Source organism: Mastigoproctus giganteus, chromosome 5 (genome assembly GCF_048544385.1).
Source record: "Mastigoproctus giganteus isolate SK-2022 chromosome 5, ASM4854438v1, whole genome shotgun sequence".
In the NCBI taxonomy this organism is placed as follows: domain Eukaryota; kingdom Metazoa; phylum Arthropoda; class Arachnida; order Uropygi; family Thelyphonidae; genus Mastigoproctus; species Mastigoproctus giganteus.
This window is the reverse complement of record NC_143579.1, coordinates 80,963,537-80,979,361: the sequence shown is the minus strand read 5'-3', so window position 1 is coordinate 80,979,361 and position 15,825 is coordinate 80,963,537. Positions and strand designations below refer to the sequence as shown.

The 15,825-nt window shown below is 37.5% G+C and overlaps 1 protein-coding gene across 1 annotated transcript in view; it reads left to right on the top strand.

Moving 5' to 3' along the window:
• The window catches only part of LOC150085523 (germ cell nuclear acidic protein-like), a 114,494-nt gene extending 99,673 nt beyond the window's left edge, over positions 1-14,821 (top strand). Inside the window, exon 6 of the mRNA XM_090374588.1 lies at positions 14,570-14,821. Within this exon, the coding sequence (XP_090230714.1) occupies positions 14,570-14,821 (252 nt within the window). The remainder of the gene's footprint in view (positions 1-14,569) is intronic.
• Positions 14,822-15,825: the final 1,004 nt, after the last annotated feature.

Genomic DNA, 15,825 nt, shown 5'->3' with positions numbered 1-15,825 from the left:
TTTTATATGCAGTTAATAAAATTGCATTCTTTATTTCTTATTTGGCCTCATTATTTCTGCATTAAATACGTTAAAAATAAAACTTTCTGGATAACGGAAAAATCAAAATAATGGCACCTTGAATCCCCGAAGGTTTCGAAACTCTACTGTATAACCTGAGTCCCAAGCAATGTATACTCTTACTCAATTCAGTGTGTGTGGAAAGGTCAGGGAATGACCACCGCATTTTTTTTTTTTTTTTTTTTTATGAAAACCCCAAACACGAAAGGTATCAAAACCTATAGTACTTAGTACCATGCATGGGTTGAAGGAGAAGTATGGGGGGATGGGGATGCCGGAAACTTTGCTCTAGAGACTAAACATGAGTTGCTAATGCTCCTAAAAACCAAATAACAATTCAGTGTGTATTCTCATGTTATGTAGTTTATAACTAATGGTCTGCATGCTCAATGTTTTCTGTATATACTCTGGGATGACCAAACGGTCAGAGGAGTTCACAAAATAGACATATACACAATTCATTTCTTTATTTTCTGTTACTTTATTTTATTTATTTATTATAATTTTTATTTTATTTTTATTGGTTTATTGAAGTAACCTTGTCTTTATAGTGCATTGGTTAACCTGTGGCCACTGTTCCATGATGGGCAGTTGCAGTTACGCTATTATGAAAATTATCTGTGCATTGCAATAAAGATTCTTCTGATTATCATTAGTAATAGTGACAAATGATGCAAAGAAAAAAGTTTATAGAGCATCAGCAAAAAAAAAAAAAAAATCTACCAGAGTTTATCTGTCAGTCTAGTGTAATATGCCTAATTCTTCCTTAAATTTATTCAATGTACTCACTTCCACACCACCAGATGGTATTTTGTTCCAACTTTCAATTTATGTCTCTTTGTGCATGCTAAAGAGTAAGAATACCATCATCATTAAGTTTGCTCAATCCATTTAAAGCCTTATACACTCTTCAATCAGGTCACCCTACAAGTGCCTAGTTTCCAAAAGCTGCAATTTGCAGAACTGAAGTCTGATAAGAGTACCACCATTGTGTTCTTGACTGATCTGGTTGCCCTTCTCTACACTTATTACAAGATCCATACCTATCTTAAAATGAGGTTTCCAGACCTGTGTGCAGTACTGAAGATACAGCCTAACCTTATACAGTGGGATAATCACCTTTTTGTCCCTGATGGAAAAGTTCCTGTATATCATTAAAAAAACACCATGAGCTGTTCTAGACTATCTGCACTATACTATTCAGAGAACTTCATGTCATACTGTACAGTTATCCCTAGGTCTCTTTCGTTCTTCACCACTTTGATTGTAGTAATGCCTAATTTTATGTGATTCTGGTTGGGATTACTGCAGTATCTTGCCTTGATTATTTGCATCTAGTTCCTATCATTAACCACACCGTTGCCAACCTTTGTATTAACTACAAACTTAGACTGTAAGCTTGATATGCCTTCATCAGTATCATTAATAGTGTAAACAGTAAGGGCTCTCCACTAAACCCTGAGGGATTCCATTAATAACGCTAGTCCAAGAAGAGCAGTGCCACACTCCTCTTGAACTAATATTATCAATGCTACATTGCTCCAATTTGCACCGCAGCCTTTCATGTGGATGTGTCAAAACCTTTGCTGAAATCTAAATAGCTGATGTCAAAATTATTTGCATCTAGTTCCTTTGTTACTGAATCATAGTAGCTAATGAGATTGGTCAGAGAGAATCCTACCACCAACTTTTTAAAAAATTCATGATTTCTGCATAATCCATTCCTGTTAAGATGATCCTGCAATACTTCTTTAACCATTGACTACATCGCTCCAATTTGCACTGCAGCCTTTCATGTGGATGTGTCAAAACCTTTGCTGAAATCAAAATAGCTGATGTCGAAATTATTTGCATCTAGTTCCTTTGTTACTGAATCATAGTAGCTAATGAGATTGGTCAGACAGAATCCTAACACCCACTTTTTAAAAAAGTCATATGATTTCTGCATAATCCATTCCTGTTAAGATGATCCTGCAATACTTCTTTAACCACTGACTCCATTAGTTTTTCCTGGAACAGAGGTCAAGTTTAGAGGTCTTATAATTGCTAATGTTGCTCTTTGATTCACCTTTGTGAATAAGAGACATTTGCACACCTCCAGTCTATAGGATCCTCCCCTGAATCCAAGGATGCTCTCATTATGGACAAAGATTTTCTTACTCTTTTTGCTGCCTTTAGTATAATTGGATAGATCACATCAGTTCCAAGTGCCTTGTTTACTTTTAGCTTCAATAATTTATCTTCTACTTTCTTCTCAGTTAAAACAAAATCACTTAGCTCCCAGTTATAACTTGATATACTTCTGGTGTTCCCATTCCTAAACATTTCTTTGTGCATGAATCATCATCATCATCAGCCATTTTCAATCCACTGCAGGATGAAGGCCTCTCCAGCAACTTTCCAGTTCCTTCTGTTTTCAGCACTGGCCATCCATTTACTACCCAAAAACTCATGAATTTCATCTATCCATCTCTGCTATTGTCTTCCAGGTTTTCTTCTAGCTCCTCTTGGGTACCATTCTGTTATTTTCTTAGTCCATCTGTCATCATGTCTTCGAGCTATGTGTCCTGCCCAAGACCATTTTAGTTCTTTAGTTTTGATAAGAATGTCCTTTACTTGAGTTTGCTGCCTAATTCATGTGTTTCTCTTCTTATTTAACAGTCTGATTCGCAATATAATTCGTTCCATTCTTTGCTGCATAGTTCTCAGCTTCTCTTCCATTCTTTTGGTGAGTGCCCAAGTTTCACTTCTATAAGTCATGGGGGGGGGAAGTATACACTGGTTCATTATTTTATGTTTCAGACAAACTGGAATATTGCTCTTCAGTATGTGACTGTATTTCCTGAATGCTATCCATCCAAAATTTATTCTTCTCTTGACTTCCAGCCATTTATCATTATTACAGCTAATAACTTGTCCCAGATAAGTATATGACTCCACCTTTTCAATTACTGCTCCTCCAATCATTATTTCCATTTCTGTGGCATACTTGTTCATCATTACTTTTGTTTTAGCCATATTCATCTTTAGTCCAAAATCCTTACTAACTGTGCATAACTGATTTAAGGTTTTCCTCTAATTCTTTGGGATCGTGGCTTATGACCACAATGTCATCTGCAAATCGTAAATGGTTTAGGTACTCTCCATTCACATTGACTCCTTTCTGCGACCAGTCTAATCTTCTGAAAGCTTCCTCAAGGGCAGCAGTAAACAGCTTCGGAGATATTGTGTCTCCTTGTTGAACTCCTTTCTTGATTTTAAATTTCCTACTGTCTTTGTCTAGTCTAATAAAGGAGGTAGCACTCTCATATATTTTCTTCAAAATCATAATATGTTGGGTATCTATGCCTTGTCTTTCCAGTGCCTGAAACATTGCCTTATGCCGTATGGAGTCAAATGCCTTTTCATAATCCACAAATGCCAGGCATAATGGTGTTTTATATTCATTTGCTATCTCCATTACCTGTGATATTACGTGAAGGTGATCCATAGTTGAGAATCCTGTCCTAAAGCCAGCTTGGTCTTTCGGTTGATTCTCATCAAGTATTCTTTCTAATCTGTTAGTAATGACCCTTGTGAACAACTTGTAGATGTGGGATAACAAGCTAATTGGTCTATAATTTCCAATTTCTGATTTATCTCCTTTCTTATGCAGCAAAACTATGATTGCATTATTCCACTGCTTAGGCATCACATCTTTTCTAATGCACTTTGTGAAGAGCCTTGCCAGTTTGTGTGTTATGTCTCTTCCTCCCAATTTTAACAACTCTATAGTAACTTCATCTTCCTCCGGGGCTTTCTGATTCTTCATTTTCTTCAATGCATGTTCTACCTCATCAGGAAGAATATCTGGTATGTCGTATGTGTTGCTAATTTGCAATTCAACTTCCCCACTGCTGGCATCATTCCCTCGCTCCTTGTATAATTCTCTATAGTAGTCTTCTGCATATTTGAATTATGCCTTCTCTGCTGTTTATAAGTACACCATCGCTATTCTTCAGTTTCAGTATCATTTGTCTTTATGTATTACTGCTCGTGGCTGCTGATTTAAATCCTTTGTTTTCCCTTAATGCTTGTTCTACCTTTCTTGTGTTAAACCTTCTTATGGCCTCTCTGAGTCTTTTTCTAATGGCTTTGCATAACTCAATATACTCAATTTTTTGCTTGTCAGTGTTTATCTTGCTCTTCATTTTTCGCCTTCAGTTCATCATAACAAGTGTTTCTTGACTAATTTTTTCTTCTTTGGATTTCTTTTTCCCTATAGGTTTCTTGGGCTTTATCACTTTCAGAAAGTTGTAATATTCCTCGTCGATATCTTGGTCCTGAGCAGTCTGCAGAAGCTCAAACTTGTTCTTAAGTACCAGTACATACTGCTTTTTCTCCTCTTCTGTTATCTCAAAGACCTTTGTATTATTTACTCAGTCAGTTTTTTCCTTTCCTACATCTATGTCAAGTGTACATCTTGCCATTCTGTGATCACTTCCAACATTTACATTATTCAGGACGGTAACATCATTCACAATATATCTTCTGTTAGTGAGGATGAAGTCGATTTCATTAGTTGTTAATCCATTTGGACTCTTCCATGTCCACTTTCTGTTCACCCCTTTTCTTGAAAAAAGTGTTCATTACTGACAATCCTTGAGATTCTGAAAATTCCACAAGTCTTTCATTTCTTTCACCAATTCCAAAATTTCCTATAGTTCCCCTTTCTGCACTGTTTTGTCTTTTTCCAACCTTAGCATTGAAGTTCTCCATAATAATAGCGTAGTGGGTTTTCTGCTCATCTAGAAGACTCTCAATTTCGGTGTACATTTCTTCAACCTCTTCATCATCATGGCTTGATGTTGGTGCATAAATCATTATAACCTTTAGCTTGTACCTCTTAGAAATCTTGAGTATTAGTCTTGACACCCGTGGTGATGTACTTTTGAATTCCAAAATGTTGCTTTTTAAATCTTTATGGACCAGAAACCCAACTCCGCCTTCACTCCTTTCACTGTTTCCATTGGTGTATAGTAGATTTCCACTTGATAAACTTATAAGTGATTCATTTCTTCTTCTTGTTTCAGCCAAACCGATGATATTCCAATTCACATTTTCTAATTCCTTTTCCAGCTCTAATATCCTGAATATAAATGAATGTGCATGAATATAAATGCATAACACAGTATTTAATTAGTTGGCAACATGAACATCAGTAGTTATGCCATTCATATCTAATGAGTCCATGTTATTCATCCATTTCTTTCTTAATTTAATTCCTGAATGTTTTATAATTGTGTGATAGTTAACAAGATTTCTGGAATTTTCAGTGGATAAATCAGAGCAAACATTTTAAAAAACAGCTATTAAGAGTTTCAGCTGTATGAACAGAGTAGACGGAGAGTACCAATTGCTGAAATATTATTTGGTGCCATTGGCCCTGTGCAACAAGCTCAGGGTTAAAAATATGGTGAATACTAGATTTTGATACCTGTTTCCATAGATTAAAGATTTATTCAGGATGCAAACATAAGCACTGCTGTCACTGTTGCTTCTTCAAAAACTCTGAATGTCCACTACATTCTTAATCCATCATTGACCCAGTCTTGTATTTAACCAGCCACTTATACACACAAGGATGGGTAATTGGGAGCTGTTCTGGTGATGTGCATTGAATGTATTTGTAGTGTGTAATTTATTTTTATGATCTCCACGAAGTAAAATTACTTACACTTGTGTTTATTCATCAGTGTTATCAGTCACACCTCCAACAAAAAGGGGGGGGGGGTAACAAAACAAGTCATACAGTTGATGGTTTCAGATTTATCAGACAGGCTGTTCAAACAGGCTTTCACTGTTCCCTTTCGCAAATTTATATTTGCAGTTCTAATCATGTATTTTATTTATTACATCTTATATATTCCACATAATCCAAAGAACTCTGTTTTATTAAACATTAGTATTAATGACTTTTTCAATTATTTGAAGGATAAGTTCCGCTATCAGAGTTGTATAAGAGATGATTACCATAAAAGTCCAAATATATGTCTGTGTATCGAGCTTGGCACTTTTCCAGCTGTTTTCAACAATAGGGACAATGGCTTGTCTTGGCATAAATGTGAGACCATAAGCAAGTGCTTTACATACTGTGAGGCACTCTTCAGATGTATACCACGATGTCACAGCATGGTGTTGGAACTTCACTGGGTACAAAAATTGCTCATTTACGTGGCATTGTATATACATATACAGAGTTGTTAAAATTAAAGGATCCCTATGTAGAGGACTCTGGAGTGAGTTCTAAGGCTCATACTGAAGAGAAATTTGGACAACAGGTACAATAAAGAACGTGCTCGCCATTTATTTGGAAAAAAAATTAGTTACAAAATTTGTCACTGTGGCACATAACTATCTTAGTTACGATTATGCAAATAACTTAAGTTATTTGCATAATCGGAAGTTATTGCCACAGCGGCACTAAACTCTACTGTATTGTACTGTATAAAAGCAAAGCAGTCTCTTCAAAATCATACAGTAGATGTTTTCCTGCACTACAGCAGCAATGCTAACAAAGGAAAGGGTACTATTATTGAAGCTGTACTATCAGAACAGCAACAATGCAACTGTGGCTATCAGAGAATTCTGGTGTCAGAAGCACATAAGCTGCGGACCTATGACTTTGCTGTCTCCAAAATGATTGCAAAATTTGAAGCGACAGGACATCGTGGGGTTCAACCAGGTTGAGGTCGAAAACAAATGGACTCCTCTCATGTTGAAGATGTGGCTATGGCTTTTGTGGATTTATCAAGTTAATCTCCACGTGCTAGCGCAAATGTGCCAGCTGTTTCTCGTGAAGTGGACATACTGTATTCCACCGTAAGGCTAGTAACACCTGATACATTACTAGTCTTACTGTATTCCACAGCAAGGCTAGTAATGTATCAGGTGTTGCGGTACTATCCTTACAAGATGCACATGCTACAGCAGCTGAAGCATGGTGATGCAGATATTCGTTTCACATATGCACTTCGGTTTCTGGCGCGAATGACAGTGGATAGCACTTGGCCGTGGAACATCCTGTGGAGTAATGAAGCCTACTTCTGCTTAAATGGACAAGTGAATATGCACAACTATCACATTTGGGCATGGGCAACAGAAAACCCTCGAGTTATCCAAGCGGTCCCATTGCATTCTCCAAAAGTGACAGCGTGGTGAGAATTTACGGCCACGTTCATAATTGGGCCCTATTTTTTTGAACAGGTAACACCGACTGGACCCTGCACCTGTTCCTTCACTGGACAGCAATATTATGAAATGTTGGCAAATTTCTCAATACCAGAACTGCAATGTGGGTGCCTTCACGATACCATATTCATGCAAGATGATGCGCCACCCCACATCCACCATTGTGTCCAAAGAGTGCTAAGGCAACACTTTACAGACAAACTGGTCATCAGCTGCTGTTTCCAGACATCTTGGCCAGCCCAATCACCGGACTTCACCCCATACGACTTCTGGTTGTGGGGTTTTTTTGAAGAACCAGGTGTAGTGGGAAGGATGTCAAACTCTGGCAAATCTGAAGAACAGCATTAGACTCATGTGCTGGCTATTCCAGTTGAGATGTTACGTTCTGCTGTAGAAAATGCTGTTATTCGAATGGAAACTGTTTTTGACCAAAATGGAGGACACATTGAACAATTGTAGCGCTGTTCAAGTGATTTGTATTGCCACAGTGCTATATAGTGACAAATTTTGTAACTTAATTTTTTTTTTCCAATAAATGGCAAGCGCATTCTTTATTGTACATGTTGTCCAAATTTCTCTTCAGTACAAGCCTTAGAACTCGCTCCAGAGCCCTCTACCTAGGGATACTTTAATTTTAACAATCCTTTATATTAGACAATGGGTCGTGTGTGTGTACTGTATTACTATATTCTCCTTTACATTCTGGCCTGTACATATTATATAGGTTCATATCCCCCCCCACTCTGTCGTGTCTCACAGTGTGGAAAGCTCGTGCCCACGGATTGTCTATTGACGGGAGTATTATATTTCTTGTTTTTTCATCTATTTTTATATTTATCTCATTTTTTATCATATTATCTTATGTATTTTATTTTGATTTCTTTAACATTGCCACTATTGACTTAAACACATGAGGCAATTGTCCACTCATCCGTCCAGGGGCCTTCTGTGGTACGGGCTTGCAACCCCGGACTACCCAAGCACTACTTTATTCACCTCCATTTCAATAACTTTCTGCTGTTCTCTTTACTACATTTTATTTCTCATGAGCAATTAGGATGGCCGAAAGCAATATCGAGATGATATTTCTCTATTATCGCTACTTGTTTCTTCTATTACAAAGTTTAGTGTCTTTTCCACACTACTTCGTTAGTTTCTGTTTCTCCCTCTGCTGGCTTTTTGCCTCATCTGTTTAATTGCTCCAGAGAGCCGTGAATTAGGGTTGAAATTGAAAGTGTCTGCAATTCTGCCCAGACACGATAGGAGGGAGTATATGATGAGAGCCCTGTCAATCAATTCGGCCGTGGAAAGATTGTGCAGGGCTCAAGGGGTAGAATTTTTTTCAGCCTGGTCTGTACTTGTTAACAGGAGAGACTGCTTCTACAGGGATGGGATACACTTAAATAGAAAGGGTGCAAGAATGTTTGCTGATGCTATCGAGGCAGTGTTAGGTGGGTCGGAAAACTGCTAGATTGGGGGATACAAGGACTAATAGATTAACAGTAACCACTGGCAGAGGTGAAAGTGATTCTTGCACTGCTTCTATTGGAATGAGCCACAGCCTGGAAAATAAGATGCAGGATATTTCAGAGACTGCTGGGAATCATTGGGGTACAAGTAAACACATGGGTTGTGTTAGGGTAGCTAAGAAAAAGAACAGGTGCATGTATACTTGCGTGTACATCAATGCTAGGAGTTTAGTAAATAAATTTGATGAATTTGAGGTATTGCTCAAAACATCAAAGGCAGATATTGTGGGGATTTCAGAGACGTGGTGTCACACAGATATAAGGAATGCAGAACTGGAATTTGGGGAGTACAATGTCTACAGAAAGGATAGACAGGATAGGAAGAGAGGAGGGGTTATGCTATTAGTTAAAAAACATAATAAAATCCAAGGAAGTGAAGCCAGTCGACATCGCTGGACAGTGCAGTGTCGAGTCAGTTTGGTGTGACATAAGCATTGGGAGATCAAAATTGAGAGTAGGAGTGTGCTATAGGCCTAATGACTCTGATGAGTATAATAAGAAACTGTTCGGAGAAATAGAGTGGGCCAGTAAATCAGAGAGTCTTATAATGGGGGATTTTAATTTCCCAGATATTGACTGGAATTTGGGGGCGGGTCACTCACACAGTAGCAAGGCTTTTGTGGATTTATTGGATGATTGTTTTCTACATCAGCATGTTCGGGAGGCAACTAGAGGGAGTAATACTCTTGATTTGATTATCAGTAGTGATTCTTCATGCATTAAGAATCTGCAGATAAATGAACCACTAGGTGGCAGTGATCACAGTGTGCTGAAGTGGGAGTTACTCAAAGAGGTAACTACCATTAGGGGTAAAGGGAAGGGGTATTGCTTTTGTAAAGGCGACTACAATGGACTGGGACAGTATTTAAATTCTATAACGTGGGATCAACTGATGATATTGCCAACAGCAAATTCAAAATGGGAAGCATTCAAAGAACTTATCTTGGAAGCTACTAGGCTTTACATACCAACTAAGAAATATTGTTCAAGGTTTAGGCCTAAATGGATGTCAGATGAACTAATGAGGCATATGGCAGAGAAGAAAAATGCATGGGATACATACAAATTAACACGTGACACAGACGCCTATGATAGATACAAGTTGATCTGTAACCAAGTTACAAAGGAGGTTAGGCAGGCGAAGGCAGATTACGAGAGATCCTTGGCAAGGGATGCGAAGAAAAACAGCAAAGAGTTCTTTACTTATGTAAACTCTAGAAGGAAGGGGATGACCCTGCTCAGGTAGCTAACAAACTAAATGAATATTTTGCATCGACATTCACACATGAGGAGTTATTCAGCGAGGGGAATGCCAGGGGTGTATTCAACTCTAGCAGTAAGCTAGAGAATCTTGTAATAACTGAGAGCAAAGTGGAGGAGAAATTGTTGAAGATAAACACAAGAAAGGCACCTGGGGTGGATGGGATCTATCCAGTTATATTAAAGGAGGCAGCAAAGGAAGTAAGCAAACCTTTGGCCATAATTATGAGAGCTTCCTTGGACTTAGGGGAGGTACCCATGGACTGGAGATGTGCAAATGTGACCCCAATTCACAAAGGGGGATCAAAGGCTGACACAAGTAATTATAGACCTGTGAGTTTAACTTCTGTTCCCGGAAAATTAATGGAGGCACTGGTTAAAGAAGCACTGCAGGATCATCTAGACAAGACTTCAGTTATAGCTAGGACACAGCATGGTTTTGTTAAGGGGAAGTCTTGCCTGACCAATTTGATTGGATACTATGATGCAGTCACAAAAGAACTGGTTGCAGGGAATAACTTTGATATTATATACTTGGATCTTAGAAAGGCTTTTGATACTGTTGCACATGGAAGACTGCTGCACAAATTGGAGCGGTGTGGCATTGGAGGCAAATTGCTGCTATGGATAAAGGGGTGGTTGAGGGGGAGAAGACAGAGAGTGGTAATCAATGGACACTGCTCATCGTGGACTAATGTTATTAGTGGAGTCCCTCAGGGTTCAGTATTGGGTCCTTTATTGTTTTCTGTATTTATAAATGATATTGATGATGGTATATCAAGCTTAATGTCCAAGTTTGCAGACGATACGAAGGTTGGCCGGGTCGTCAAGGACACTACTGACACTATGCTGCTGCAACAGGATTTGGAAAGGTTGAGCAGATGGGCTTCGAGGTGGCAAATGAAGTTTAACATTGACAAAAATGTAAAGTACTACATATGGGAAACAGCAACCCCAGAGCAACGTATCAACTCTGTGGTACTACACTGACAGTGGTAGAGAATGAAAGGGACCTGGGGGTGGTTGTGCAGGCAGATATGAAGTTCTCTGAGCAGTGCAGACGGGCTGCAAGAGTAGCTCATGGTGTATTGTCAATGATATATAGGAATTTTTCTAGCAGGGATAAGGAGGTGATTATTCCCTTGTATAAGGCAATGGTCAGGCCTAGAGTACTGTATACAGGCCTGGAGGCCTCATTTCAAGAAGGATGTAGAGCTGCTGGAATGAGTACAGAGAAGGGCAACAAGATTGGTGAATGGGACAAAGGGGTGCTCTTACGAAGAAAGGCTTAAGTTTTGCGAATTACAGTGTCTGCAAACTAGGCACCAGCGAGGTGATCTGATAGAGGTGTACAAAGCCTTGAATGGTTTGAGCATGCTCAATGCTGATGGGATTCTTCCTCTTGCTCAGAATAATCACCTGAGAGGGCATAAATTCAAATTGAGGAAAGACAGATGTAGGATAGATGTGCGGAAATATGCCTTTAGCCTGCGGGTGGTTGGTAGGTGGAACAGACTTCCATCCTTTGTCGTGGAAGTTGATAGCCTAAATAAGTTTAAGGCTCAGCTGGACAAGTATTTCGAACGAACAGAGGGATGAAGTGGAAGTGGTTATTTTTATTTATTTATGTTACTTTTTTTTTTTTTTTTTTTTTTTTTTTTTTTGGCTGATGCTGCATAAGCTTGCTTTCTTGCATCAAATGCCTATACTAATGCTAATTGCTCACTTCCCCATCACATGGGTACAGTTCCGGATTACGATTTCACACCTCGCCATCCCACGGGGCTACTTCAACTGATACCAATATATACACTGCAAGTGAACATTCAGCTCTCCTTTAATCACCATTGACAACGTCTTCTGGACCTTACAGACAGTGAGTTTTCTTGTTTTTGCCCCATCTCTTTGATATTTTTGAGTTTAAATTTCATACTTCTCTTTCCACAGGAAAAATTTTATTTTTCATTATAATTTTTATTTTATAGTTTATTTATTATTTTATTCTTCCTTCTGGTCTCTGTTGAGTCGGCTGTGATGTATATGTATGCCATTTACGTGTACATCATAACAGAAACAGAGACCTGGACTATTGTTGTGGCTCCTATGATTTTCGCTGCCGACCCTTTTGAAGAAGTAGTTAGGACCCACAGCTCTTGGTTCTTACAATTATTATGCCCTTATTAATTGCATTTTATTTTTATTTCAGGTAAATTGATTTTTTACTTACAGGTTCTCCCTATTCTTCCATGGTTACTGCACCTTATAGCCCAATTCCACTACTATATACACAAATATACTGATTTTTACTTTTTGTCTATCTATATATATATATATATATATATATATATATATACACAGTAAACCCTCACTAATCAGTTACATTTAATCCGGATGTCGTATATCCGGATAAAAATATGAAAAATTCTGTTCACAGCTGAATACTTTGAAAGACACATGGGATTTAGGAAGGCAGATGAATCACTCAGACTGCACATAGAGAGATGGAGCAAACATTACATTGTTTTGTGTATTGTTCAGTATCGTTGTTGACTCTGCGTCGGACGGATGTTATTGCTTATATCGCTTCATTTGCATACTTTATATGTACATAAGTTAACATATTTTATATAATTATGGGTTCTAAAGAATTGAAAAGTGGAATAAAAAAAAAACATTGCTTTATCATTAACAAGCTCAAAGCAATAGAACAACATGAAATGGTGTTCCTGGAAAAAAAATTGCTGAAGAATTTGATATTAGCCAACAGACTATGTCAGATATAAAGAAAAAGAATCTATAAAGACATTTGCTTTAAAATTTGATGTGGGAAGTGAAAAAAGCAGTGTATCAAATAGACGGGCATTTAAAAAGCCAAAATAAGTGGTATTCATAGCAACGATGCATCCTCTGTAGCCGAGTGGTCAGGAGCGGGTGTGCAGTAACACACGCTCTGAGTAGACAGGAGTTCAAGCCCCTGACTGCTAAATATGGTCGATCTGCCAACCTGCACTGGACCAGCGTGGCAGATTATGGTCCATTTCCCTCAGCATGAATTGTTGTGGAGGCTTCCATCCTGCAGTGGGTTGATAATGGCTGCAGTTTACCTTACCATAGCAGCAATGAAGTGGTGTTGGCGTGCAATGCCAGTGCCACCTGATGAATACATTTATCCATTGATGGATGGATAAATGTATTGTCTTTTTATAGTTTTTAAATAAAGGCTGTACAGTGATATTTTTTTATTTATTTTCATCAGGACTACCTATGTTTTTTTTTTATTAAATTTCCAATTTACATATTTATGTTCTAAGTTTTTGTTCTTTTAAGGCTATCTTTTGCTTCACTAATCTGGATGACCTCTCTCCCCAATTAATCCAGATTAGCAAGGGTTTACTGTGTATATATATATATATATATATGTATATACATATATATATATATACATATATATATATTAAATGTATAAACACTACACATATACATTACCCACAATATGTCGTGATGTTTACCATTGTTTCTCTAAAGTTGCCCATAAAGTGAGCTCTTCATATAATATGCAATTTTAAAGTGATTCTTATTTTTGAAAGTTACTTGTGTACTTATAAATTTTGGTGTGATTACAGAACGAATTTCTTGAGAAATTTTAAGTTAGTGTATTGCCACATCAGCAGAACCAATATGGCTGCCATGTGGTAATGGTCAATGTTATCGATGAAAGTTTTGGAGGAGGAATCGTATGCCATGACGTTCGTCTCTTTATTCGTATTAAGAAGTATAGGAACTTCAGGTAGACGATTGTGGCTTTGGATTAGATAACTTAGTTGGAGTTTCTGTATTATATTAATAGTTAATTGAATATTTGATTGAATTAACTGAGTTCAGAAAATTTTGGAATTTGGAAGTGAATTTAGGAGCAGATTGCATTTCTAAATATTGTCAGATTAAAAATTGAGGGAAAGGAAGGAAGAAGAAAAAAAAGGAATTTTTTTTTTTAAACAAAGTAAGCAAATAAGATTGCATTTTACTGCTTGATGGTTCGGTTTGAATTTAAATTGTGTGATTTGGTTTTGTTTTAAGAATTATTTAATTCAATTGTGTGATTTGGTTTTATTCTAAGAATTATTTATTATTGTAAAGATTGCAAATTTCTATAAAGGGAATTTAAAGACTCCAACAGGCTAATAAATATATAAGGAAGGAGGGTAACATGGCAAAGCATAAAAAGGGTAAAACGGTGCAACAACTGGAGGAGGGTGAAAACTCTGCTGGCTCCAGTGATGAGTCAGTGCAGATATCCCCCCCCCCCCATGCATTAAAGTCCCTGAGTGTTGAAGCTGCTTGAAGTTAGTGAAAGTGAAGAGGAAAATTTAGAACAAGAAGACAATCCAGTGTCAGAATTTGATGATATCAGGGATATAAGAAATAAACTGAGAAACTTTATTTCTAATAAAGTCACTCATGCCGCAATGAATGATATACTTGAAATGTAGGATGTGGTAGAGACTAAAGCAATGCAAATGTATATCGAAAATAAAGCTTTGAAAGCTGGAGTAAGAGATTGCCAAAGTACTGCAAAAATGGAGTTGAAAGAAACATATGCGGCAATAGCAGCAAAGAGTACACAAGAGGATCAAAGGAAAGAAAAGCAGGTTTACACAGTATTGGTGAAATCAGGTTTTGACAACATTAAATCAAGTGAAGAAGTACAACAGGAGTTAGTACAAAAAGTTAGGCAGTATTAAAAACACTTAGTTAAAACAACGAGGAAAATAAGAGATAATGGAATGGCTATTGAAACTGATTCCCTAAAAGATGTAGAACTAATCAGGAATTGTGAGATGATTTCTGAAATAGGATTAAGAACTGAAGTGCCAAGAGGCTTGGGGAAGAAAATTATAACATATGGATGTTGATAAGGAAACTATGTTGGAACAGATTTATGAGAGGAATTTAAAAGAAGATGGGTTTACGGTAGATGACATTAAAGAACAAATTGTGGTGCGATCAGTAAAGCAACAGGGAAAAGTATTAAGAATTGGATAATAGAAGTTTCATCAAAGCTTCTTGTACCAAAAGAATGCATATATGTTGATTGGTCCTCATACAGAATACAGGATATTGTTGTTGTTGTGCCAAAGTGCTTTAAATGTCTTACATATGGACATGTATCTAAATATTGCAAGGGCGAACTGATGTGGTCACTGTGGCAGGAAGGGCCAAGTATTTAAAGATTGTGATAAAAAGAATGAGAGTCCAATCTGTGTTAACTGCAAAAATAAGGGCCAAAGTAGTGGACCACTCTGTTAAAGATAGAATGTGTCCTGAATATGTAAAGCAGTTAGAAATTATGAAAAAAAAATTGAAATATGGATGAATATGGGTTGATGATTGGAATGGTGGAATTTCTACAAATAAATGCAAGAAGAACATACGATGTGTCCTTGCAGTTAACAATGATAATGGAGGAAAAGGATGTTGATGTTCTCCTGGTGCAGGAGCCATACGTCAGGAAAGATGTTTAAGGATTTCATTTAAATTATAAGATTGTGCAGGCTGGATCTAATGCCATGCTGCCATTGCTATAAGAAACTCGGATTTGTGGTTACACAAATTACGGAACTGTGTGAATCACACATGGTATGTGCCGAAATTATATGTGGCATAGGAAGAATGTTTCTAATCAGCATATATTGTCAGTTTAGTGACGTGGGTCCATATCCACAGTATATAGAAAGGGCCTGTTCTG